Source organism: Myodes glareolus, chromosome 1, assembly GCF_982192425.1.
Source record: "Myodes glareolus chromosome 1, mMyoGla1.1, whole genome shotgun sequence".
Taxonomy (NCBI): domain Eukaryota; kingdom Metazoa; phylum Chordata; class Mammalia; order Rodentia; family Cricetidae; genus Myodes; species Myodes glareolus.
Window position 1 is genome coordinate 67,677,215 of NC_142026.1, and position 26,884 is coordinate 67,704,098.

At 51.8% G+C, this 26,884-nt stretch overlaps 2 protein-coding genes and 1 long non-coding RNA gene across 7 annotated transcripts in view; 2 read left to right on the forward strand and 1 right to left on the reverse strand.

Annotated features, from left to right (window-relative positions):
* Positions 1 to 4,385, forward strand: part of Bicra (BRD4 interacting chromatin remodeling complex associated protein) — a 69,157-nt gene extending 64,772 nt beyond the window's left edge. For all 5 annotated transcript variants that reach the window (XM_087908852.1, XM_087908863.1, XM_087908862.1 and 2 more), the window contains 4 exons: positions 198 to 346; positions 530 to 624; positions 814 to 916; positions 2,492 to 4,385. In XM_087908852.1, the coding sequence (XP_087764978.1) occupies positions 198 to 346; positions 530 to 624; positions 814 to 916; positions 2,492 to 3,597 (1,453 nt within the window). In that variant the 3' untranslated portion in view covers positions 3,598 to 4,385. The remainder of the gene's footprint in view (positions 1 to 197; positions 347 to 529; positions 625 to 813; positions 917 to 2,491) is intronic.
* Positions 4,386 to 7,082: 2,697 nt separating this feature from the next.
* On the forward strand, positions 7,083 to 26,310 carry Ehd2 (EH domain containing 2). The gene is made up of 6 exons (XM_048431725.3): positions 7,083 to 7,174; positions 9,895 to 10,348; positions 10,781 to 10,878; positions 16,356 to 16,768; positions 21,958 to 22,122; positions 24,591 to 26,310. Exons 2-6 carry the CDS (start codon positions 9,945 to 9,947, stop codon positions 25,140 to 25,142), a joined length of 1,632 nt encoding a protein of 543 aa, XP_048287682.2. The 5' UTR covers positions 7,083 to 7,174; positions 9,895 to 9,944; the 3' UTR covers positions 25,143 to 26,310.
* LOC146895963 (uncharacterized) lies at positions 16,300 to 19,283 on the reverse strand. The gene is made up of 2 exons (XR_015002993.2): positions 17,876 to 19,283; positions 16,300 to 17,228 (listed from the first exon to the last, which is right to left on the reverse strand). It is a non-coding gene; the product is annotated as an uncharacterized LOC146895963 (long non-coding RNA).
* Positions 26,311 to 26,884: the final 574 nt, after the last annotated feature.

The window sequence follows — 26,884 nt, forward strand, 5'->3', positions numbered from 1 at the left end:
CCAGGCTTCTCTTTCCTCTTCTGTCACCTGTTAACTTTGATCCTTGGCCAGGGAAGCCATGAGACAAGTGGACGCAGGGAGCCAGGTTGGCGGCACCCTCCTTTGCAGTCATGAATTTATAGTGGGGCTGAGGTTCAGGATCAGTTTCTCTGGCCCTCACCTCGGCTCTGTGTATGTGGTCTAACCCCACCCCCCAGCTTCCTGGAGCATCTGCACAAACATCAGGGTTCCGTCCTGCACCCCGATTACAAGACAGCCTTCCCCTCCTTTGAGGACGCCCTCCATCGCCTCCTGCCCTACCACGTCTACCAGGGTGCCCTCCCCTCCCCCAACGACTACCACAAAGGTGAGGCCTCCCCACTGCTCCCCTCCCATGTCCCCAAGTGCCCCCAGCTCAGCCACCAGCCCTCGGTGTTCAGGCCACGGAGCATGAAGTAGGGTGAGCATTGTGCACCTGGCCACAGGCGCTTCGTGCCATCCACTCATCCCCTGACCTATCTCCTGACCTGTGTGGCTTTTCTTCCTTCAGTGGATGAAGAATTTGAGACTGTCTCCACCCAGCTCCTCAAACGCACCCAGGCCATGCTCAATAAATACCGGCTTTTGCTTCTGGAAGAGTCCCGGGTAAGATTTTCAAGCTGCTGGGGTCCCTTCCCCTGCTGTGAACTGTCCTTGCCTTGTTCTGGACAGGAGTGAGGTCTCTCCTTAGCTGGGAGGGAGGTAGATGGTCTGAGCCTGACCGGTTACATCCTGCCAGGATCTTCTCTTCCCCAACTTGCTTTTTCCTGTGTCCTTTATATCACCCTGCCACAGAGAGTCAGTCCTTCCGCAGAGATGGTTATGATCGACCGAATGTTCATTCAAGAGGAGAAGACCACCCTTGCCTTGGATAAGCAGCTCGCCAAGGAGAAGCCTGGTGAGAAGGGAGGGATGGGGAGGGCATCCCCCCATCTGTCATGCACCTTGATGCTGGGATTCCCAGCAAACAACTTGATGTGCATGGGGTACACGGGGAAGACAGAGGCAGAAGGTTCTCTGGGTTTGTGTACAGCCTAGTCTAAAAACAAAACCAAGGATTGTGTTGAATGGCCTTACCTTTCTTAGCCACCAGGGGGCACACGAGCCCCTCCTGCTTCTCTTGCTATAGCTCCCTGTGAGTTTCCATCCTAGAAGGGGGAGGAGGGGCTTTTCTGCCAGCCTTGGCTGATGCAAAAGCAGGAGAGTAGAACTGAGGCACATAAGCAAGGTTCCTGCCACACCCACTCTGTGCCCATTCTTTGCTTGCACCCCCCCCTAAGAACAAGGCTTTCCTCTTCCTTTTTGCACTTTAAGCATCCTATAAGCTTTATCCTTTAAGGAAAGCGTGTGTCCATACCCCAGCCCCTTGCTTTTGCACAATTCTCCTTCAGCCTTGTCCCACATTCAAGTACCATTATTCTCTTGAAAAAAATCCGCTATTCTGCTTCCCCTTCCCCCAGCCCTAGGCCTTTCTGTGTACTCACAGGAGTCAGGACACTAGTGTATAATCTTTCTGAACCCTTTGAGGTATATTCTGGAGCTCTCTGCCTTTAGGAAGGACGTGTGTCTCCCAAGTATCCCTAGTGAGTCTGGGAAGGACCCTGTGATCCCCACATAAGAATTTCCGTAACAAGTCTGATGGGCAACACGGGATAAATCAAAGCTGTAAGCAAGCAGCCAGGGGCCATGGGTGTGCCTTATGGGGATCACATATGCCTAGCCCATAAGAAAACAAGGAAATCACCCTGGAGCATTTGTTTGTCTTTGAAGTTAGCACCTCAAAAGTGTTTAAACTTCGGGCTGGGAGCTTGCTAGGCTAGGACTGAACTGCTGAGCCACGCCCCAGCTCCTCACTGTGGGATTCTAGGCAGGAGCGCTACCACTGAACCACTCCCCAATCCTGTTTTGTTTTTAGCTTCAATTTTTTAGAGATGGGGTCTCACTGAACACCCAGACTTGCCCGGGCTGGCCTTTGTACTCAGATCCTCCTGCCTCAGGCTCCTGAGTAGCCGGAATGACAGACGTAGGCCACGTAGGCCACTGCACCTTGTCTGGAGCTGCACTTGTTTAAATTCTTACTGTTTGTCTTACACACGTGACTCGAAGCCTGCAGTATGGTTTGACCAAGGATCTGCTCAGTCTAGACCAGTAGTTCTCAGCCTTCCTAACGCTGCCACCCTTTAATACACTTCCTCTTGTGGTGGTGGACCCCAACTATAAAATTATTTTCATTGCTATTTCATAACTGTAATTTTGCTACTGTTATGTGTCATATGTAAATATCTGATATGCAGGATATCTGCTATGCAACCCCTGTGAAAGGGTTGTCTGACTCCTAAAGAGGTTCCAACCTACACGTTGAGAACCGCTAGTCTAGACTTGTCCTGGACCTTAAGATAAGATATTCAATATACAAGTACTTCTCTCAGCTTAGCTACTAACCCTGAGGGTTTTCTCTGTTCTAACTCCACAGACGAGTACGTGTCTTCCTCCCGCTCCCTTGGCTTCCCTGTCCCAGTGTCTTCCGAGGGTCACCGGCTCCCTAGCCATGGCCCATCATCCTCATCTTCCACAGCCGGAACCTCTGCCCAGCCCCCTCCTCACCTACCCACCAAGCTAGTGATCCGGCATGGCGGAGCTGGTGGCTCCCCTTCAGTGACCTGGGCCCGAACATCATCTTCCTTGTCATCAACATCCTCATCCTCATCCTCTGCCACCTCATCCTTGGACGCAGATGAGGATGGCCCCATGCCCTCTCGCAACCGGCCACCCATCAAGACCTATGAGGCCCGCAGCCGCATCGGCCTCAAGCTCAAGATCAAGCAGGAAGCGGGGCTCAGCAAGGTGGTGCACAACACTGCACTGGACCCTGTGCACCAGCCCTTGCCTGTACCTGCACCTGCGAAAGGGGCGGAGCCTCCGCCGCGCTCAGCTCCGCCCTCACTCCCTCCTGCCACGCAGGCACAGATGAATGGCACTCTGGACCATCCCCCGCCCGCAGCACGCAAACCCACAGTGCCTGCGCCCTGCCCACGTCTACCATTGCGCAAGACCTACCGTGAGAACGTGGGTGAACCAGGTGCTGCTGAGGGTGCGCAGGGACGGCCGCGGGGTGCAAGCAGCCCGACCTCACTACCTGCCAAGGTGGATGAGGCCACCAGTGGGCTGATTCGCGAGCTGGCTGCGGTGGAGGACGAACTGTATCAGCGTGTTCTGAAGGGCGGACCACCACCCCAAGAAACCCCAGCCTCCACCACCAGCCAGGGCCCCACCGAACCCAGCTGGGAAGCACCTGCACTGCCCCCGGCCAAACGACGCAAGTCCGAGTCCCCTGATGTGGACCAGGCCAGCTTCTCTAGTGACAGCCCGCAGGACGATACGCTCACTGAGCATTTGCAGAGCGCCATCGACAGCATCCTTAACCTGCAACAGGCCCCTGGCCGGACACCCGCAGCTCCCTATCCCCATACAGGGCCCATGCCTGGCAACCCCACATCCCCAGCACCCCTACACAGGCCAGACGCCTTTCCACCCTCCAGTCACAACGGTGGCCTCGGTGCCAGGACGTTGAACAGATAACACTGGGCTGCTCCTGCAGCCCCTGTCAGGTGCTCCCAACCCCACCTCCAGGGGAGCAGCCTGGCAGCCGACCTCCACCTCTAAGGGGACACTAAACCAGTCCCCGACAATTCTTGCCTAAGTTATTTGAGTCACAAAGGCCTCCCCACCCTCCTGCTTCCACGTTGGTTAGAGAGTTGGGATGGGGCGTGGGCTTTCTAGGGGAGGGGAGGGTCTATTGCAATGTACAATGTCTCCCTGGCACAGGACAGGCCAGGGGATAAGAGTGAGTGTTTCCCAGGACTGGGCTACTGGGTTGACGCACTGGTAACATCTGAATACCAGGCCTTATCTGATTGGCTTCATGGATCACTGTCCAGGGCGCTCAGAGCTGTGAGAGACCTTCAGACAGGCTCGCCTGACTTCCCGTTCCCTGCAGAGCCTGGGAAATTAGGAAGCAAGGACTCAAGCCAGTGTCCCAAAGTACCTGCGTCCCATTCATATGTGCACACGCCAGAGTCATCCTGTGTGTGTACATGCACGAGAGAGTAAGAGAGATTCCCACCACACCCATCCCTCCTGAGGAACAAGACACGGGGTCTTCCTCCTCCCAAGCCGTCTTCCCTGTATTCTTCTTGCCTCCAGTCCACCATGCCACGTTTTGAAATATTGGAGACAAAACTAGTACTGTAAGATAAAGATTTTTTTTTGTACTGTATTTATTGTGTATAACGATTTTTTTAAGGGAAAATTCTGTACATCTAGAACTCTTGTAAATTAAAAGCTGATCCTTTTTTTTTAAGACTGTACTCAGGCCCCCTCCGGCCCCTGTTGCTTTTGGGTGTTTTATTTTGGGATTGGTGTTGGTGGGTTGGGACCAAGCCAATAGAGAGGAATTTCATATGTTGGTTGAGTGTCCAGTGGGTCCTAGGCCATGTTCTAAGCCCCGTGGGGCCTGCGAGATGGCTTAATAGATGCAGCACCTTCCAGGACTCAATTTTGGTTGCTGGCACTAAACTTGAGAAGGAAAGGACTGACCCCCTCACGCTGTGCTCTGACCACTACATCTGTGCCGAGGCATACATGCCCACACACGAATAAATGTAAGGGGACTTGGGCTTTTTTTTGTTTTGTTTTTTAACTAGAAGGTAGTTTGGAAGTCCCTGCTTCTGAAACCAGTACTGTCTGTTCTTACTATACCCAGTTATGTACTTTGGGCTTTGCTTGAAATGCTCTGAACCATTGCCTTAGGGAACATAGCATTGGGACCCTTGCAGACTAGGGTCAGAGTTCTCAACCATCCATGCAGCACCTTGTTTCAGACAGTTTGCTGTTCAAAGACATTTATGGGGCTGCAGAGATGCCTCCGTGGCTAAGAGTGCTTACTGCTCTTGCAGAGGACTAGGTTTGGTTCCCAGAAGCCGTGTGGTTGCTCACAACTCTAGTACCAGAGATATGATGGCCTCTTCTGGTCCCTTGGATTCCTGCACACATTACACAGAAATTCACATGGGTACACACATAGACACAAACAAATCTTAAAGACACTTAGGAGTGTGGTCATCCCAGCCCTTGGGAGGTGGAATTAGAAGTTCAAGGTTATTCTCAATGACCTGGGGGAGTTTTGAGAGATAGCTCAGCACTTAAAAGCACTAGCTGCTCTTGCGGAGGACCTGGGTTTGATTCCCAGCACCCACTTGGTGAATTATGGCCATCTCTAATTCCAGTACCAGGGCATCTGACTCCTGGCCTCTGAGGTGCATATGATACACAGACATACAGGCAGGTCAAACACCCATTCACATTAAATTAAAATAAGTTATGGATTTAAATAAGTACATAAAATTGAAAAAAACAAAACGTTGGTTATGTATGCAGGAGGCCCTGGGTTCCATTCCCAGCGTCTGATAAATGGCATGGTGGTACATACCTGTAATCCCAGCACTTTGGTTTTTTTCGTTTGTTTGTTTATTTTTCTCAAGACAGAGTTTCTCTGTGACTTTGGAGCCTGTCCTGGAACTAGCTCTTGTAGACCAGGCTGGTCTCGAACTCACAGCGATCCACCTGCCTCTGCCTCCCAAGTGCTGGGATCAAAGGCGTGTTCCATCACCCCCCCCCCCAGCAAATCCCAGCGCTTTGTACAGAGGCAAGATCAAAAGTTTAAGGCCATCCTCTGCTAGAGTAGCGTGCGAGACCCTGTCTACCACGGATTGTGGGTGAGAGGTCTTACTGTGCAAGCAAGAACTGAGTCCCAATCTCCAGAACTCACATAAAAGCCAAGTGTCACCTCAGACCTCCAACCCCAGCACCAGGGTGACAAGGACACATAGCCTGGGAATTGATAGAGGATGCATGGCTTCGGCTGGCTTCTGCACTCGCCCGTAGGCACACACAACACACTCGTACATGCATGTATGAACCACGTACAGAAATAACAGCAATAGTAACTCGTGGGCACTGGGTGGCGACATTGAACCAATTGGATGGTGGCACTCTTGTCAATGCCTGGCATTGTGGGTAGACAGCGTCTTCAGAAAAGCAACTGTTTTGGTTGCTAGGTGTGGTAGCATACACTTGTACTCCCAGCATCTGGGAGGCTGAGGCAGGAGGATCATTATGGCTAATTTGGGCTACTTAGGGAGACCATATATTATCTTATTTTGATATTTTTGAGATATTGTTTCTCTGTGTAGCTCTGACTGTCCTGGAATTCACTCTGTGGATCAGACTGGCCTCGAACTCACAGAGATCTGCCTGCCTCTGCCTCCCGAGTACTGGAATTAAAGGCATGCATTATCACTGCCTAGCTAGACACCCTATTTTAGAAAACCAAAAAAAAAAAAGCCACATTTTGTATAATGATGCAATATGAACCAGTTTGAGAGCACAAGCATGCACCACTAAGCTGGGTATATCCTGTGCTGGGAATGGAACCCCATATATGCATTCTAGATGGGCACTCTACCAACTAAGCCACATGCATACAAGATTTTTTGTTGTTATTGTTGTTCTGCTTTTGTTTTTTATTTATTTTTTGGCACAGGGTCTCACTATGTAGGTTTGGTCGACCTGGAATTTGCTATGTAGATCAGGCTGGTTTCAAACGCATAGAGATCTGCATGCCTCTGCCTCTTGATTGATGGATGCCACCATACCAGGCCCATACACTTAGATTTTAAAATTTCTGTTTTACGATTGTTTTTAAGATAGGACCCAGCCAAATAGTCCAGACTGGTTTCAAACTTACCATCCTCCTGACTCGGTCTCACTAGTGTTGGAAAATATAGGCATTCACCACTATGACTGGATTAATTATTGGTATACCTGCTGCAGCCGCTGTCTACTCATTTGCCAAGAGAGACAGATTGGAGGGAGTCAAAAACTGGAGGATCAGGCACAGCTAGAACCAAGGACTGTACAAGTGAGCCTGTGTATGTCTTCACAATGCCCGCCAGGGGGCGCGTGAGGCCAACACGGGCTGGGACAGGGGGCCCGGGCCCGCCCTGCCCGGTGCTCCTCCCGCGCAGCCCCACCCGGCTCACTCCGCTGCGGACGGGACAGAGCTCAGACAGCTTGCTCTGCGCTCTCCGGATCCCTGGTGAGTGCTCCCCAAACCCCAGCCCTCACCCCCGCTCCCCTGTAACAATCTGCGTCCTGACCTTCCTTCCCAGTCCCTCCCAGGTCCCACACTCTTCCTCCAGAACCTCCCTCCCCTGCAACTCCTCCATTCTCCCCTAGTTCCCTCAATCTCCTCAGATCTCCCCAACCTTCCCCAGCCTCTCCTAGTCCTTCTGTCTCTCCTAGCCTCTACCCCGCTTCCAGTTCTGCTAGTCTCTCCCCAACTTTCCTCATCCTAAAGAACCCCCCACCACCACGCTTTGAAATAGCCTCCCACCGTCCACACCCATTTTTCTGCTCTCCTTGATCTGTCTTGCACCCCAGAGCCCTCTCCTGACTCACCTAGACCCTTTAGCCATCCCTAACGGTTCTTTTTGAGATGTGCCTCAGCGGCCTCCCTGTCTGGGACCCTCCCACGGTTCCCTCTCTGTGGCTGTCACAGGTTCCTGCCTCTGTCACCTCTCCTACCTCTTTTCTCCAATCCACTTTCCTCTCCCTTTGTGTCACTAGGATTTTAGGGGCTTTAGATTTTGATTTGCAGGGCTTCTTTTTGATGCTTATATTGTCCCCCCCCTTTTTTTTCTGAGCCAGATTCAAGATGTAGGAGGCAGAGGCAGGCAGATTTCCGAATCTAAGGCCAGCCTGGTCTACATAGTTCCAAGCCAGCCAGAGCTACATGGTGAGAACTCTCCCCCCGCCTTTTTTTAAGGAGGAGAAGGTTGGAGAGATGGCTCCGACTTGGGGATTAAGAGCATTAGCTGCTTTTCCAGAGGACCATGGTTCGATCCCCAGTACCCACATGGCAGCTCACAGCTATCTGTTACTCCAGTCCAGGGGATTCAACACTCCCTTCTGGCCTCCAAGGGCACTCCCTGCACATAGTACACAGACAAGCAAGCCTGGAAAACACTAATACACATAAAATAAAGAAATGAATTCTAGGAAAAATGAAAGAAAAAAGGAAAAACTGTCTCATCTCTGGCTAATGGGAACCATTTCAGGCTGGGCGCTGCATCCCCGGCGGTCTTTGAGCTGATCCAGACTGGACTGTTCCTTCCTGGCCCCAGCCTTGGGACAGCTGTTTCTCCAGGGAGCCCTCTGTTCCTTCTGCGAAAAATGACATGTAGGCACTCCAAACTGACCGAAAACTCGTTCTCAAATAATAAGCGTCTACTTACGGAGCGAGGAAAGAAGCTATTCTTGACAGACAGGAGCGGCATTACCCCCAGACTCCACAGTAACTAAAAGGCTCTTGAAGCTATGGGGTATACAGAGAGCACAGTCTGGCTTCAGGGGTGCCCACTGCTTCAGGGTTGGTGATGACTTTTTCTCTAACTATGCTCTTAAGACCTAGGATGGGAGACAGGGTCTGAGGTGATTGCCTGGATTCAAATCCCAGCTGGGGTGTTTCCTAGCCCAGGTATCCTGTGCAAGCTATTGCTGTCCTCCCGAGGCTCCATTTCCTCCTGAGGACGGTGTGGGTAGGAATGAGGATGCAGCTGTAGAGCGCTTCCTTAGCTTGCTGGAAACCTTGGGTTCCAGCTCCAACTCTGGATAAAACTGCTCATGGCAGGGCATTTCTAATCTCAGTGCTAGGGAGGTAGAACCAAGGAGATCTGAAGTTGGAGATCATTCTCAGCTACATAGCAAGTTTGAGTCCATCAGGGAATATGTGAGACACAGTCTCAAAAAGAAAAGACTTAAAGTGAGGATAATGACAAACTCACCTGATAGTCACGAAAATTAAGTGAGCTAGCACAGAGTTTGGGGCGTGACTCGGTGGTAGAGCATTTGCCTAGAATCCCTAGTGAGGGGCTGGGACATGGCTCAGTGGTAGAGCTGCTACCTAGAATTCCCCAGTGAGAGGCTCAGATATGGCCTAGCAGTATTGTGACTGTCTAGCATGCTCAAGGTCCTGGGTTCCATTCTAGCACCACACCCCAAATACAAGCTGGCACGGTGTCTGGCTTATGCTTATCATGTTGTTCCTTCCTCATGTCCAAGGCTTCTCCTGACCTGGGTGCACCTAGGTAGCCTCTGCAGCCTCATTTCACAGCCCTCTGGTTTTGTATCCCCACCAAACAATCCTCAGTTCCCAGCGCCCAAGCACCCTTGGTCCTTTGCACATGTCCTCCTCTGCCTAAGATCTTTGTCTTGCCTATCCTTCATGAAGAACCTCAAAAGCCAGCCTTGCCCTGACCTTTGCTCACCCTGTGGTCAGTTTCCCATGCCTGCCCCCATGCCTGGAGCTTTTCAGGTACCATTAACTGTTGTATGGCCAGGTCCTCAGTTGGGGGCTCTGGTTGGGTGGCATTTGGCCTCTATGGCTCTTTTCTTGGACTCCTGCAGCATGGAGCAAGCCATTCCAGTGAAAATACATTCAATGATGGACGTGTGAGGTCTTTTGAGATAGGGTCATACATGTTGCCCAGGTCAACTGGGAACTTGTGATGTTTCCTACCTCAGCTTCCCAAGAGCTGGCATTAGGGATGGATTCGACCATGTCCAGCTCAGGGATGATCTCCCACCCCCACCCCAGCAGTTTCTTCCTTTCCTTTGTTCTTTGGTTTCCCATCCCGCTTTCCCTTGAGCCATACCACTGTCGATCTCTCCTCCCCATCACTGAGTCCCCCTGATCCTCCTCTCATCTCTAGCCCTTCCCTAGCAGTCTTTCACTATGTGCCCTCCTTTCTCCCACAGGTGAGCTCTCCACCCTGTAGTCTCCTCGGGTGACCCAGTCGAAGATCACCATGTTCAGCTGGCTGAAGAAGGGTGGGGCTCGGGGCCAGCAACCTGAGGCCATCCGCACTGTGACCTCTTCCCTCAAGGAGTTGTACCGCACAAAACTTTTGCCCCTGGAGGAACACTACCGCTTCGGGGCTTTCCATTCACCGGCCCTTGAAGATGCTGACTTCGATGGCAAACCCATGGTGCTGGTGGCTGGCCAGTATAGCACTGGCAAAACCAGCTTCATCCAGTACCTTCTGGAGCAGGAGGTTCCTGGCTCTCGTGTGGGTCCAGAGCCCACCACCGACTGCTTCGTGGCTGTCATGCATGGCGAGACAGAGGGCACCGTGCCGGGCAATGCTCTCGTTGTGGACCCAGAGAAGCCCTTCCGCAAACTCAATCCTTTTGGAAACACTTTCCTCAACAGGTGTGGCAGCTGTCAGTCAGGAGGGGGGATGAGGGACATCTATCCCAGAATTCTTCTACCATCTCAGCTCTGATTCTCATCCTTCTGCCTACTTCTTTCCCCTCCTGCATCTGCTACCTTTCCTATGGAAGGCCTGGCTTCCAACTGTGCCTGGGCTGCTGAACACTGGGCAGCCTTAGTCAAGTGATTTAACCTCTCTGTGCCTCTCATATTCATCTGGAAAATGAAGGTAACCCAGGGTTATAATGTTACTTGGGAGATCCCCAGAAACAGATCTGTTTTCTTTTGTAGATCCCACGATCGCTCTGAACTTCCTTCTTTCCAGGACTCCTGTCCTCTGCGCCTGCCTCTCTCTTCATGGTACCCTTAGTGTCCCTCTCTTTCTGCCCTTCTTTACACTGACCCCTGACCTTCTGTCTCCCCCCACCCCAGGTTTATGTGTGCCCAACTCCCCAACCAGGTCCTGGAGAGCATCAGCATCATCGACACACCGGGCATCCTGTCTGGTGCCAAACAGAGAGTGAGCCGCGGTGAGTGCGTAAGCCCAGTGTGAGGGAGGAGGCTGGGGCTGGACCCCTGTGTCTGAGGGAAAAGGCTGGGGCTGGACCCCTGTGTCTGAGGGAGGAGGCTGGGGCTGGACCCTTGGGTCTGAGGGAGGAGGCTGGGGATGGACCCCTATGTCTGAGGGAGGAGGCTGGGGATGGACCCCTGGATCTGAGGGAGGAGGCTGGGAATGGACCCCTGTGTCTGAGGGAGGAGGCTGGAGATGGACCCCTGGATCTGAGGGAGGAGGCTGGGGATGGACCCCTGTGTCTGATGGAGGAGGCTGGGGCCTGGACTCCAGGGTCTACAGGAGGTGGGCTGGGCCTGCACCTCTAGGTTTAACGGAGGAGACTAGGGTCTCCTTTGGTTGTTCCTGTGCAGACATATGGAGCTACAGGAGGCTGTCATTCCTTCCATTGGTGCTGATGGTGGGGCCAGGGAGGCACGGGTGAACGCATGTGAGCAGGCTGGAGCCACATGTCTGGGCGGGTTAGGAGGATGGAAAAGGAGGGATGAAGAGGGACAGGAGGTGCTTAGAGAGTCCCAGGAAGAGACAGGCTGGGCAGGGAGGCCCTGGGCCCCATGCTTGTTCCTCTGAGCTCCTGGCTTGGAGGCTGGGCCACAGATGGAGCTAAGAGGGAGAATCTGGGTGGGGGCCAAGGCCGGGCCTGGAATTTATAAACAGCTGAGCAGGGGGAGCAATGGGGGGTAAATTCCAGTAGGGCCTCCAGTGAGCCTGTCCCCTCCCACCCTGCCCTGTCTTTTAGCCCCTCGTTTACTCTAGTCCCCTCCCAACTTCTCCCCCACCCTAACATCTGGGCCCACAGCCTTTCTGTCTGTCCCTACCACCACCCCCATCCCTAGGCCTCTGCCAGGGAATTGGGGCAAAGGAGGCAACTGTGTGGGGCAGAGGGGACCCAAGGCCAGGCAGGAGGCGGGGCCAGGGCAGGGTTTGGCTCCAAAAGCGCCAGTGCCCCTGGCCGCTGTCCAGCAGAGCAACCCCAAGGGAGAATCATGGGAGGCAGCTGCAAAAGTGGTCACCGTGCTCTGCCAGCTGGAGGTGGGGGGAGGAGCAGGGGCGGGAGGAATTCCTGGTGTGCCTAGCCCAGGGGCTGGGCCTAAATGATGGAGGGAGCCCAGGGCCCCAGCTTCCGCAGGAGATGATGAGGGGTAGGGGTGGGGATCCCCTTCCTCTGGCTCTGGAGGCATTGGGGGTGGAGCCTATTCGTCCAGGGGGACTTGTGGGGGAGGAGAGAACGGTAAATCCTGGGGTAGTACTGTGTGATGAGTAGGGGAGGCGACGTGTGTCTCTCTGTGATGGGGTGGGCTGGCAGGTGTGGCGTGGTGGCCGCGACTCTGAAGTTGTAGGAATTGACGGGAGTGTGACAGGGCTGGCTACGTGCGCTGTGTACCTCTAATTGTGACTAACTGTGATTTTATGTGATTCTGAGGGAAGGTGTGGTACAGGGGGACATGGAGGGATCTTGTGAGGCTGTTTTTATTGCAGTGTTGGTGCCTCACACATAGTAGGCAAGCATGCCACGTCCCCAGCATTTCACTGGGGCCAGTGTTCTTCCAGTGAACTACATCCTCAGCTCTTGTGTGTGACTCTATACAGGTGTGTGTGTGTGTGTGTGTGTGTGTGTGTGTGTGTGTGCATGTGTGTATGCACGCAAATCTATATTTACGTCTGTGTGGGTCAATACTGAAAGTTGTTTCATTACCGGAGAGCTTGTGTGTGTGGCAGGGCACATCTGTCATTCCAATGCTGGGAAAGCCGAGACAGGAGGATTGTGACCAGTTGGAGGTCAGCTGAACATCACAGTAATATGTCTGCCACATAGTGTGTGTTCAGACAGGCCTCCATGCTGGAGTGTGTACTGATTCCTGCATCTGTGATGCGTGTGGGTCCCAAGCATTTTTGTGAACACGTGGCACGCATATCTGTGCAGGTCCCAGACTTCTACACACAAGCATGTGTCTGGGAGTGTGAGTCTGAGTGCAGGAAACTCAGATGTATCCAGCTGTTTGGTGGTAGGTGTGTACATTGGCAGAGGTGTGGCTGCCCAGAGAAGCTTACCCTGGTGGAACACTTCCAGTCTAGATCTGCTAATGTTTTCATTCCTTCCCCCCCACTTTTTTTTTTTACACAGAGCCTTTTTGTTCTGTATTTCAGGCTGGTCTGGAACTCACTGTGTATTTCAGATTGGCCCCTAGCTAGTGGCAGTCCTCCTGCCTCAGCTGCTCTTGCACTGAGATAATAGGCATGCACAAGCATGCCAGGCTTTGTTCCCTGGAATTGTAATGATTTAACCAAGCCACCTTGTATCTGTGCTTCAGTTTCCCGCCAGCGAATAGGGAGAAAAACCATAGGAACCTCCGAGAAGGGTTAAGTTAGCTGTATGGAGCAAATAGGTATCTGGGCGATGGGTAACCAGGACTGTTTTTCTTGGGTGAACATCCCATCTCTCTGCCACGTCTCCATTCCCACACTGACTCAACGTCCCTGCCTTCCTCTCCCCTCCCTTTCTCCATTCCCCCCTCCCTCCCAACCCCATGAGACAGACTTTCCAAATCCAGGCCAGGGTGTATGTAGATACTAGGGAGGGGGGAGAGGCCCGACCGCTGCCCCTGCAGTGACCTGGCCCTTCCTTCCCCCAGAACAATATCCCTGCCCCTTTCCCTCCCATCTGCAAGGAGCAGGCTGCCTCCTGGGGCCCATGTTGGGGTGAGAGTGGGGAACGAACAGGCAGCTACAGCCTCTGAGGTGACTCCTGTCCTGCTGCCTCCTGCCTGCATGATTTCCTCAGCTGGAGGATGGGGACATAAATTGCCCGTCTACTGGATTCTGTGGGACAAGTGAGTCTGTTATAGCCCTGAGCTCAAGTCAGGATACCAGTGATGGTCCCTTATCTGGCCAGCTGCTGGCTCTGTATCCCCTCTTCCAGGAAATCCTCCTTGACCTATGTTTCCAGGACCCCCCACATCCTAACTTGACTACTCTGGGCACAGATTTGTCCCCAGACTGTAAGGACTGATTTGGGGCCACCTCAGCCTCCCCTTCTTCTGGAATCAGGCAGGTAGACATGAGTCCTAAGTTGCCCCTATGTGTCTGGTGGCCTAGGGCTGGTATTTGCTGAACGCTCTCTCTACCCCTTGTGCCTTGTTTCTTCTCTAATAGCCTTCATGGCACAATGGCACACACCGTCTTCAGCTTTATCCATAGATGAGCTCAGTTGTCATCCTTTACTTTGATTGTCTATGAGATAGAACCAATCGTGATTGTTTTTTAATTTTAGGGGATAGGCAAGTTCAGAAAAGTTGAACTACTTGTTAATATTGTAGTACATGGGGGCAGGGCAGGGCTTTCTGTTCGCCAGGTCAAGGGTGGGTTTTACACTCTCCTAAGTTTTGCTCATTAGTGAATGAATAAGTGAAGGAATAAAGATGAAAAATATTGCCGGGTGGTGGTGGCGCACGCCTTTAATCCCAGCACTCCGGAGGCAGAGGCAGGCAGATCTCTGTGAGTTCGAGGCCAGCCTGGTCTAGAAGAGCTAGTTCCAGGACAGGCACCAAAAACTACAGAGAAACCCTGTCTCAAAAAAAAAAAAAAAAAAAAAAGGTGAAAAATATTGAAGGGCATGAATGAAAAAGGAAGGAAGGAATAAATGAGTGAATGGATGGACACCAATTATTAAACATATAGGGTGGCAAGGACATAGCACGATTGGAGAGATGGCTCAGTGGCTAAGAGTGCAAATTGCTCTTGTAGAGGAACCAAGTTCAGTTCCCAGCACCCACATTGGACTGCTCACAACCACTTATCACTTTAGCTCCAGGGAATCTGACACCTATGGTTTCCAAGGATACCTGCACTCATGTGCACCACCCATCAACACATACACACTCACACATGTGAGACATGTGTGAGACATACACGGACACACGGACAAACACAGACACACACAGACATGTGCACACACAAACATATACAGACACATAGACATACACACACAGATACACATGAACATACACAGACACACACAAAAACACACGGAGAAACATACATAGACACACATAGACATACAGGCATACACAGACATAAGCAGACACACACAGAAACAGACATACAAAGACTAACACATATACAGAGAGACATGCATAGATGTACAAGACACACACATAGATACACACAGACATATACAGACACGTGGATATACAAAAACACACAGATACACACACACACACACACCACAAGTCTTAGTAGCTTGACCTCCTGTTGCCTCTCAATTTCTGGCACATCCAACAAGTCCCTGGGAAGTGCTGGGAGAAGGCTCATAAATATTAGAGGCCTCTTTGAGATCATTTTAGGAATTTTCTTTGAGACAGGATCTCACTATGCAGCCCTGGCTATCCTGAAACTCACTATGTAGACTAGGTTAGCCTCAGACTCTCTGAGGTTCACCTGCTTCTGACTCCTGAGTGTGGGGATCCAAGATGTACAGCATCATCTCTGGCCACCTTAGGATCTTTGAAAGTTATGTAGGTGCTGGAGGGATGGCTCTGTGGTTAGGAGGACTTGCTGGTCCTGCAGAGGACCCTAGCTCATTTCTCAGCACTCATTTCAGGTGACTCACAACCATCTGTCATTCCAGCTGTGGGTGGTCTGTATGACACTCTCTTCTGATCTCTGCAGGTACCCATACACACATGCGCGTGCACACACACAAATGTTAAATATTTTAAATATAAATAAAAATTGTGTGAATGTGTGCATGAATGTGGGTACTCAAGGAGGCCAGAAGAGAACACTGGATCCTCCCCTGCAACTGGAGTTACAGGAGGGTGTAAGCCACCTGCTGCGGGTGCTGCTTACCTACTGCACTGGGAGCTGGGAGAGCAGTGTGTTCTCTTAACCGCTGAGCCATCTCTCCAGCCCCCAACTTTAGCATTTGAAAGTATTTTATTACATGTTATTTCTTGTGTGGGGGTCCATGCCCTGGTATATGAGTGGCGGTCAGAGGAAAGCCGCAGGCCCACCTCAGGTTGTTAGGCTTGGTGGCTGCACCTTTACACTCTGAGCCATCCCACAAGCCCCATACTTCAGGATTTTAAATGCCAATAAATATATCTATGTCAAAACAAATGCCCAATGTCTGCCTAAGGAATGAATGAAAAGCCAATGATCTGGGAATCAGGAGGTGTTGGGGGGTAGAGGGTGAGGTGAAGGGGCGGGCATGGTTGCCTCATTCAAGAAGCCAGATGGCTTGAGGGTCTGGGTCCTGAAAAGTGGCAGTTATGGGGCATATGTAGAGGCTCTGAGCCTTGGCATACACAGGAATTACATAGTTAACAATCCAAACATTTGCACCATCCAGTATCAGTTCGAAAAAATGAATGCTAATGACTAGGGTGTGAGGGTGTGACTTTTATTCCTCCTGTCTCTGTCCTCTGCTTGCTCCAGGCTACGACTTCCCAGCTGTCCTGCGCTGGTTTGCCGAGCGCGTGGACCTCATCATCCTGCTCTTCGACGCCCACAAGTTAGAAATTTCCGATGAGTTCTCAGAAGCGATCGATGCCTTGCGTGGACACGAGGACAAGATCCGCGTGGTACTCAACAAGGCGGACATGGTGGAGACGCAGCAGCTGATGCGTGTCTACGGAGCACTCATGTGGGCGCTGGGCAAGGTGGTGGGCACGCCTGAGGTCCTGCGTGTCTACATCGGCTCCTTCTGGTCCCAGCCGCTCCTTGTGCCGGACAACAGGCATCTCTTCGAGCTGGAGGAACAGGACCTCTTCCGTGATATCCAAGGTCTACCGCGCCACGCAGCATTGCGCAAGCTCAACGACCTAGTGAAGAGGGCGCGGCTAGTGCGGGTGAGGAGGGCAGGTTGGGGCCCGGGAGGACTTGGGAGAGTTGAGGGAGGATTGAAAGGGAGATCAGGAGATGGGAAAGGTAGTCAGAAAGTTGCAAGAGTACTGAAGGAGGCTGAGGAGGACTTAGGGGGACTGGGGAGGACGTCGGGAGGCAATGGAGGATTGATGGAGTCACAGGAGACCTAAGTTGGAGAGGCCTTGAAGACACGGGACAGACTTTTCTTTCTTCTCTGCTTGTGCAGCTAATTGGCACCACCTAGCTCCCAGATTAGTTAATTTTCCTGATGGGTTGATCTAGTGCTTGAAGGAGGAAGTCCCGTGCGGAGGGTTTCTTTTCCATCATTGCCCTGAGTTGGCATGTTTTTCTGTCTGTCTCCATCCTGTCGCTGGCCTCCTTTCCCTCCTTCCATCCACTGAACAGAAGCCGAGTTCTCTCGTTGGCTTAGTTACTTTTCTATAGCTGTGAAGAGACACCATAACCAAGGTAATTTATAAAGAAACACTATGGGTATGGTGGTTCCAGAGGGTTAGAGAGTCCATGACCGTCATGGTGGGGAGTGTGGCAGCAGGCAGGCAGGCAGGCATAGTGCAGGAGCAATAGCTGAGAGTCTATGTCAGCACAAGGCACCGAGAGAGAAACTGGGGATGGTGTGGCCTTTTTAAATCTCAAAGCCCACCCCTAATGGCATAAATGGCCAGGTGGTGGTGGCACACGCCTTTAATCCCAGCACTTGGGAGGCAGAGGCAGGCGGATCTCAGTGAGTTTGAGGCTAGCCTGGTCTACAAAGCGAGCTCCAGGACAGTCAGAACTATTACACAGATAAACCCTTTCTTGAACCCCCCCCCAAAACAAAACAAAACAAAACAAAACAACTCCTAATGGCATGCCTACTTCAAAAAGGCTAAACTTCTTACTCCTTCCCAAAGAGTTTTATAAACGGGAGACCAAGTATTCAAATATTTGAGCCTATGAGAGTCATTCTCATTCAAACCACCACAGTTGCTCACTACTTCTTCCCCTACCTCCTCACCTCCTACTCTCTCCATCAGCCATTGCACAGCACACAAATGGCCACCACAGTCCTACCCTGGGGCCTTTGTACTTACCGTTTGTTCTTCCTGGCAGCCTTCTCTTCCCCGAGTGTCCATATGGTTCACTCAATGTCACCTTCTCAGGAAGGTGTCCCTCTCTTAATGGCCATACCTACTCCAGATTTACCCTTTACCATGTCGTGACCCCTTCAGTGACCTCCTGTGAGCCTGCCAGGGGCCCTGTTCTGCCCCCTCAACTCTGCACTTGAGCTCTGCAGAACCTGGCATCTTCGGATTCCTTCATTGAGTGTCCCTAGCCCCTGGGCTTGAATTGCTCTGTAAATATTTATGGAATGAATGACACTCGGCAGCACTTCAGCTTGAACAAAGTCACTTCTGTGCCTAGCCCTCTGCTGGGACTTGCTGGGGACGCAGCAATGGCCAAGGCTGTTCTTGTTTTGCTCAGTGGGGTTCCGCGGTCTGAATACCCAAGGCAGTCTTAGGGCTTGCCCTTTGCTGGGAGGAGAAAACAAACCCATCCCACAGCTGTGATAGCCAGCCGAGGTCCAGTCTCAGGGGTGGAGTCAGGAAGGCAAGTCAGGAAGGCTTCTTAGAGGAGAGGGCATCAGAGAGATGCGGTGAGACTGGGACTGCTGATCCTGTAGGCTACATCAGGGCTCTTGGGCTTTAAGGGCACGAGGGAGACAAGGAACGGTTTGGAGCAGGATGACATGGTTGCACTCAAGCTGCCTTCTGGAGAGCAGAGTCAGGTCTAGGAAGGACGGAGGGGGCTGGAGGACACAGCCTGTTTCAGGCTGGGCCTCAGAGAGGAAGAGGAGGGCAAGGGCTTTGCTTTCAGAGCCAGAGATGGAACGGAGCATTCACAGGGGAGGCCGCCAGGGTGGAGGTGGGGCAGGAAGCTGGCAGGAGAAGAGGCCACGAAGGTTCTAGGTGGTAAAGGCATCCGAGGTGTGGTTTAAAAGGAGCTGGAGAGGAGTGAATCACCGCTTCCAACCCCACCGCAGGAATCCGCTTTGGAAGGGAGCACTGGGCACCCAAGGCAGTCTGTCCCAGGAGGCAGGCTGTCCCTTTAGTCACTGTGTCCTCATCAACTTCTTCCTTTTTCAATTATTTTCTCTTGTTCATACTCCTTTCCTAGTCTTCTCTCTCTTCCCTCCTCTCCCTCTGTCTTTCTCAGTACCCCTTGGCTAACCCTCACTCCTCGTTGGGAAGCAGAAGTCAAACCTGGGGTCCCGCGGCACAGGGACCAAGGGGCCGGGCCGGACACCTGGCGCCCTAGCTAGGCGGGAGGTGGCTCCGGAAACCCGGGACAAACCCCGGAGTCCGACCCGCTCCCCGGCCCAGCCCGCGCCGCCCCCTTATCTCTTCCTGCCACCTTCCCATACTTCCTCTCTGGAAAAGTCATCAGCGCTCCCGCTTGCCTTGGCGACCGGCCCCCAGCCACGGTCCTTAGCCAGGGTCCTCACAGACCAGGCCCCTCCCCTTTGGGCTGCCCTAGAAGGCCACTCCCCTAGAGTAGTAAACAAGCCACGCCTCTCCCATTGCCCGCCCTCACAGGCAATACCTCTTTACATTAGTCGGTCCTCGTATGTCACGCCCTTTTTCATTGACGCGCCCTAACAGGTACAGCAAGCTACAATTGATTTGCTCAAACAGGACACACCCCTCCCCAATAGACCATCCTCGGGCCACGCCCCTCCTCATTTGACCACTCAGGTCAAAAGCCTCTCCATTAACACACTCTAGGAGGCCACACCTCCTCCCCACTGACCCATTCTCACTGGCTGCGTCCCCACACTCCTTTCCCATCGGCCCACTGTGGCAGGCCCCCGCCCTTCCCAAGTGACTCGTTGTCTCAAATCCTACTCTTCCCCATCCATTTCAGCCATCCATTTCGGCCCCTCGCCTCACTGCCTTTTCCGGCAAGCCCCGCTCTTCCTTACTGGCTTTCTCTGCTCAAGCACGCATCTTTTCCATTGACTCCCGGTATCAGGCGGTGACTTTCACCTTGACCACATCCCTACCCTTGATTGGCCTCTCAAAACTGTAGGCTATGCTTTCCTCTGGTCCTGCAAGCTCATGCTTAGTTTCCCAGTGCCTCACTCAGTGCCCGGGATCCTAGTCTTCAGGGTTGGCTCTGATCAAACTTCATGATACCATCCCACTTCGTGGCACATCCTTGCCCACACACCTTTCACGAATGACCCAGAACCCAGTCACCAATAACAGCACACATGGGTTTAACCTCCCTTGAGTGCTCTCCTTCAGTGACACAAGACCGTTAAGGGCTCATAGAAAATGTACTTGATGCTAACCAAAAGGCCAAGAAGGCTCAGTAAGGGTTCTCCATAACCCACCCCCTTCACTCAGTTTCATATCTGTACAAGGCAGGGTTTGCATGAATTCTCTGGCTCTGCCCTTTGGTGGAAATGTAAGCCGCTAGAAGGGGTGATTCCAGAATGCTATGATGCTTGTGGCTACGACCTGAGAAGAGTTGATTCTTCTCTTACTGTTGGTTTTTTGTTTGCTTGTTTTATTTTATTGTGTGTGAGCATGATATATGTGTGTCATGCATTCATGTGCCACATTCTACATATTAAGGCCAGAGGACATTTATGTCAGTTCTCTCCTTCCACCATGTGGGTCCCAGGGACCCACTCAGGCAGCAAGCACCTTTACCCTTGCCCATCCACATGGCCAGCCTTATTTTATCTCCATCTGACCATACATATTCAGTGAACAGCAGACATGCCTGCGGTCATCATTCTGCCATTCTCATTTACTTTTCGATAACTTATGAGAATGTGGTTCAAAGGTTCTCAAGTTCAGTGATTTATCCCACAATGATTTCCTGAGTGACACTGTGCATATTGTCCCAGAACTGCAGAGGAAACAGACAAGGTCTGACCTGGCGGAGCTTGTAGTTTGATGGAGGGAAACAGAGCAGTCAGATAAAATAATGATGACTCAGCTGGACTGTGAAGAAGACAGAAGGGCCTGGAGATAATCAGATGGCAGTGATAAGGACACTGGTTTTCATGGTCAGTGGGGAGACTGGGACAGAGCTCCTGGTAGAGAGGAGGCCCTGCGTAGGGGGACGAGTTGGTGTGCTGGTCAATGAGGAATGTTGGTGAGCAGTATATGGAGGGGAAAGATGGGAGAGCACGTGGGTGAAGCTGCAGGGGCCAGTCAGGGAGGGCAGTGGGGCTCTGAAGAATTATTGAGTGGGTGTCTGGGGGAGATGCTCAGCACTTAAGAGCTTTGATTGCTCTTCTAGAGAATCCAGTTTTGGTTCTCAGCACCCCCAACTATCTCTAACTCTAGTGCCTGTGCATCTGATGCCCTCTTCTGGCCTCTCTGGGTACTTCACACACATTGTGCTCAAACACATTTAAAAGTTTTTAAATGCAAACAAATTGAGGTCTTTCTAACCTCAGCATTCGGAAGGTGGAGGCAGGAGGATTGCTAGTTTGAGTCCAACTGGATGCACTACATAAGGATTCTTAAGAAACCAAAGTGTTCAGTTTTTGAGGTGGGCAGAACTTAGACACCCCTTTCCAAAGCTAGGCACAGCTGAGGGCAACTCATTCTGGGCTGAGCCCAAGTGCCTTGGAGGGCCTCAGACTGTGGAACTGGGTAGGAATGTGACAGGAGAGAGGCAAGTCCCAGCTCTGGGCTGGTATTTGGGTGGGGCCAGCTTGCAGGAGCTTAAAGCTGGGAGTGGCTGAGATGGTTTAGCAGAGAGGGGAGCTTAGGTTGAACCCCACTAGATAGGAGGGTTCACCTACCTGTGACTTATAAGAAAAGGAAGTTCCAGCCAGGCGTGAGGGTTTACAACTGCAATCTCAGCATTGAAGAGGCTGTGGCAGGAGGATGGCTATAAGTTTGAATCCAGCCTGGAGTATAGAGTTCAACCTTGTATCAAAAAGCCCAAGAGGAGAACTGTGCATAGTGACTCGCACTTGTCACCCCTGAACTCAGGAGGCAGAAGCAGGAGGACCAGGTGTTCAGGGCCAGTCTGTGTTACATGAGACCCTGCCTCAAAGAGAAGGGAATGTGGGTTCTCAGGCCCTGCCCAGTCCCAGTCTCCTCCTGGTGACTGTGCTGTGGGCTCAGATGTGAATGCCTTTCTGCAGGTGCACGCTTACATCATCAGCTACCTGAAGAAAGAGATGCCCTCGGTGTTCGGGAAGGAAAACAAGAAGAAGCAGCTGATCCTCAAGCTGCCTGTCATCTTTGCGAAGATCCAGCTAGAGCACCACATCTCCCCTGGGGATTTCCCTGACTGCCAGAAGATGCAGGTGGGGGGCTGCTCCAGACAGAGTGGCAGGGTGTTAATGAGAGTTCTAGGCCAGTCTGAGCTGTGTAGTCAGATCCTATCTCAAAAAAAGGGGGGGGTGTATGTAGGATGGATAAGTGGTTAAGAACATTGACTTCTCTTTCAGAGGACCCAGGTTCAATTCTTAGCCACCACATTCTTAGAACCACACAAGGTGGCTCACAACCATCTGTAACTCCAGTTCCAGAGGATACAAGAGCCTCTCTGGGCCTCTGCAGACTCCCACATGCATGTGGTGCACATGAACTCATGTAAACACATATACAAACACAACAGTAATGAATTTAAAAAGTACTCAGACCAGGCTGTGGTGGCACACGCCTTTAATCCCGGCACTTGAGAGGCAGAGACAGGCGGATCTCTGTGAGTTCAAGACCAGCCTGGTCTACAGAGCAAGTGCCAGGACAGGCTCCAAAGCTATAGAGAAACCCTGTCTTGAAAAAACAAAACAAAACAGGGAGGGGAGCAGAGAAAAATGTAGAACTCAATAAAAATCACTAAAAAATATAAAAACAAAACAACAAAACAAAAACCAATGAAAGAAAAGCAAGAACAACAAAACCCCCAAAACAAGAATGGAATTATTAATTAATCTACTTTATGTAACCACTTGTGGCTTGTGTACCACATTAAACTTCATAATTCTAGAAGCTGTGCATACAACCTGTGCTTAAAGACAACTGGCTGGAACTTAGTCATACGGCCAGCTGGCCATCCTGCAGGCTATGAAGTGTGACTTTTTCTGTGGGCTGTCGAGCTCCCAGAAGACTTAGCACTCAGAAAAAAGGGAGAGGGGCTGGAGAGATGGCAAAGTGGCTAAGAGCATTTTCTGCTCTTCCAGAGGAGTCAACTTCAGTTCTCAGTTCCCATGTCAGTCTCCTCATAGCCACCTGTAACTCCAGGTCCAAGGAATCAGGTGTTTTCCTCTGGCCTGTGTGGCCACCTGTGTATGTGTGCACACACATCAAAATAAATCTTTTTCTCCTTTCTTTTTTTTTTTTTTTTTTGAGACAGAGTCTCTCTGTATAGCCCTGGCTGTCCTGAAACTCACTCTGTAGGCCAGGCTGGTCTTCAACTCATAGAGACACACCTGCCTCTGCCTCCTGTGTACTACCACTGCCTGATCAAAATAAATCTAAAAAAAAAAAAAGGACAAAGCTAGGACAGTGGCTCACATCTGTAACCCCAGCAGTCTAGAGGCTGAGCCAGGGGCATTGCTGTGTGTTTAGGCCAGCATAAGCCACACAGGAGTCCCAGACTACATTGCAAGACCCTGTCTCATATAGAAAGACAGCAGCAGGGGCTGGAGAGATGGCTCAGAGGTTAAGAGCATTGCCTGCTCTTCCAAAGGTCCTGAGTTCAATTCCCAGCAACCACATGGTGGCTCACAACCATCTGTAATGGAGTCTGGTGCCCTCTTCTGGCCTGCAGGCATACACACAGACAGAATATTGTATAGTAAATAAATAAATAAATAAATAAATAAATATTTTTTAAAAAAAAAGACAGCAGCAGCTCCTTCCCATGTACAGGCCTAGGATCGACAGTACTGGGGAAAGTACTAGATCAGATGTGGTCATATGGGCTGAATGCAGAGGCCTGGAGGTGGGCAGAGCAGGGCTGACCGAGCAGAAGTGGGTACAGATCATGCCCACCAAGGCAGACCAGTCCCTGCCTACCTCTGTTCTAAGGTATCAGTCAATCTTGAGACTGTTAACTGAGCCCATTCATACAGACCTTTTGCTCCAGCTACTCTGGAAGCTGAGACAGGAAGCTGACAAATTGAAGGCCAGTGTTAGTGCCTTAAAAGGACCATGTCTCAAACAATAAAATAAGCAACAGAGCCTTGGTGGAACTTGTCTGTGATGACACCTGTAAAAAGGAAAGGCAGGAAGATCAGAAGTTCAAGGCTATCCTTTCTTTTCTTTTCTTTCTTTTTTTTTTCTCTGCTTTCTGGTTTTTCGAGGCAGGGTTTCTTTGTGTAGCCTTGGCTGTCATAGTATTAGCTCTGTAGACCATGCTAGCCTTGAACTCAGAGATCCGAGGCCATCCTTTCTTTTTTTCTTTTCCCTTCCTTTATTTTTTGTTGTTGTTTTTCAAGACAGGGTTTCTCCGTAGCTTTCGAACTTGTCCTGGAACTAGCTCTTGTAGACCTGGCTGGTCTCAAACTCACAGAGATCCGCCTGCCTCTGCCTCCCGAGTGCTGGGATAAACGCATGCGCCACCGATGCCCAGCCCATCCTTTCTTACACTGTGAGTTGGAGGGTAGCCTGGGTTACACAAGACCCTGAGTCAAAGTGGGGAAAAACAGTAAAACAGGACAGGGCCCATTAGTGACAGAGCCCCGCCTAGTATCCCCCAGTGAGGGACTAAGGGCGTGACCTTGCAATGGTGCCCCCTGACAGCTAGCTTCTCCATTCCTCCCCCCAGGAGCTGTTGATGGCACATGATTTCACCAAGTTCCACTCCTTGAAGCCGAAGCTGCTGGAGGCTCTGGATGATATGCTGACACACGACATTGCTAAGCTTATGCCGCTGCTTCGGCAGGAGGAGCTGGAGAGTGTTGAGGTTGGCGTGCAGGGTGGTGCGTTTGAGGGCACCCACATGGGCCCCTTCGTGGAGCGGGGTCCTGACGAGGCACTGGAGGATGGCGAGGAGGGCTTAGAAGATGATGCCGAATGGGTGGTGACCAAGGACAAGTCCAAATACGATGAAATCTTCTATAACTTGGCGCCTGCCGACGGCAAGCTGAGTGGTTCCAAGGCCAAAACCTGGATGGTAGGCACCAAGCTTCCCAACTCCGTGTTGGGGCGGATCTGGAAGCTGAGCGATGTTGACCGAGATGGCATGCTGGATGATGAGGAGTTCGCCCTGGCCAGCCATCTCATCGAGGCCAAGCTCGAGGGTCACGGGCTCCCCACCAACCTGCCCCGCCGCCTGGTGCCGCCTTCCAAGCGACGCCAGAAGGGCTCTGCTGAGTGAGACAGCCGCAATTGATGGTCCTCCCTCCCACTCTGCCCTGCTGTGGCTCCCCAGCTCCAGTTGGCTACACGACTACACGCAGATCCCTGCTCCGGCCCACTCACCCTCTCTGCCCACCCTTCCTGGCTGTAAGGACTTGAGGGGGGCTACTTCCCCATACCAGACATTCAGTCAAAGCACTTATAGAGGACCAGGGGTAGTAACAAACCTTCTCTGTCCCATCCTTCACACCTCCACCCTCACATACACATGGGCTTATCATACAGAAACACACAGACATCCATCCACAATTCATATATAGAATTTTTTCCTTTTATTATTATTTTTTAAAACAATGTCTCAGATAACCCAGGATACCCCTGAACTTCCTATGTAGCTGAGGATGGCCTGGATATTTCACCTTCCTGGTCTATGCAGTGCTGGGGTGTGAACACAGGGTCTCCTGCAAGCGCTCTATCAACTGAACTATGTCTGCAGCCCCATCAGATATTTATTGAGCACTTACTGTATGCCGGGCCCTTACTGACTCTCAGGAGTGTGACATCTTCATAGTCACACAGACACTGATACCAGCAAGACCCCTTTATAGGTAAGCAGCTACTTTTACTCAGCCATGCTAGAGCTCCCTACTCCATTATGTCTTCAGGTCTTGGGACCATTGGGGGCTCAGAGGGAGACACCTGATCTCCTCCTTCTTCATATGGACCCGTTTCTTTCACTTTCCTTCCCACAAATCTTGAACTCTGAACACACCCTTTTCACAAAGATTCTGCAGCAGATTAAAAACAAAAACAACTTCCCGGCTCCTTCAAGGATGGTTTGCATCCTCTGCCGGTGCCCCCAGCATCCATAGTATGTGCCCAAGGTTGGGGACCTCAGTAGTGGATCCCTCTTTCTACCTTCAGGCCATATTCAAATAGAATCCCTACCAAAGACAGAGGCCTCAGGGGTGACAGGCACTTTACTGAAGACAGAGTTTTCACGGATATTCTGGGGGATTGGGAATTCTTGGTGCTATAGCCTTTCCTCCTCCTTAAAGGGATCCCCACGCCTGTCTTCACCACCCCTGGTGGGGGACATCATGGATAAGATGGGGGGGGGGGCGGCAGCTGGAAGGGGCTGGGAACCCAAGAGTGTCCCCCACAGGGCCAATAAAGCCAAGACTGCTGCTTGTCTCACTGTCAGGCTATTTTGGGGCGGAAGACCCCTAGGGTGCATGGGGGACCGGTCTGGCTCACAAGGGCGGTGCAGCCTGTGACTCAACACTGCGCTGACTCAGTCTCGGGCTGGGGGCCAGCCCTGCATATTTTCCAAAGAAAAGTTACTCAGGGCCCTCCCCACCCCCGGGACATCCCTCCCTCTCTCCCGCCTCAGGGCCTGGGAACCCAGACCTGGGCGTGGACCTGTGCCAGTTTGGGTACAGCGCCATTTGTCCCCAAAGCGCCCTCCAGCGTGCACTGATAGGACGCAAGTGCATTAGAGCAGATTTTGCAGCCCAAAACCACCGGGTCCTTGGGTAGGAGGGATTAGTGTCTGAGTGCACAGGGCTCGCGCCCGGCCCACACCCACTGAGTTCAGGACACGCTGGCCTGGAGAGCCTCCCGCCCACGCTCAAGTCCCGCTCTGCGGCCAGGGACGCCCTCTGGCGTAGTCAAGCGGAAAGGCGGTCAGTGACTCAGTCTAGGCCATCATCTCAACACCCTGCGAGTTCTGCTGTGTGACCCTGGCCTGGCGCGATGTGT

Coding starts and splice junctions, on each gene's coding strand:
- Ehd2 (XM_048431725.3), top strand. CDS start 9,945: ATGTTCAGCTGGCTGAAGAAGGGTGGGGCTCGGGGCCAGCAACCTGAG. Junction 10,879..16,355: donor CAAACAGAGAGTGAGCCGCG/GTGAGTGCGTAA, acceptor TGCTTGCTCCAG/GCTACGACTTCCCAGCTGTC. Junction 16,769..21,957: donor AGAGGGCGCGGCTAGTGCGG/GTGAGGAGGGCA, acceptor GCCTTTCTGCAG/GTGCACGCTTACATCATCAG.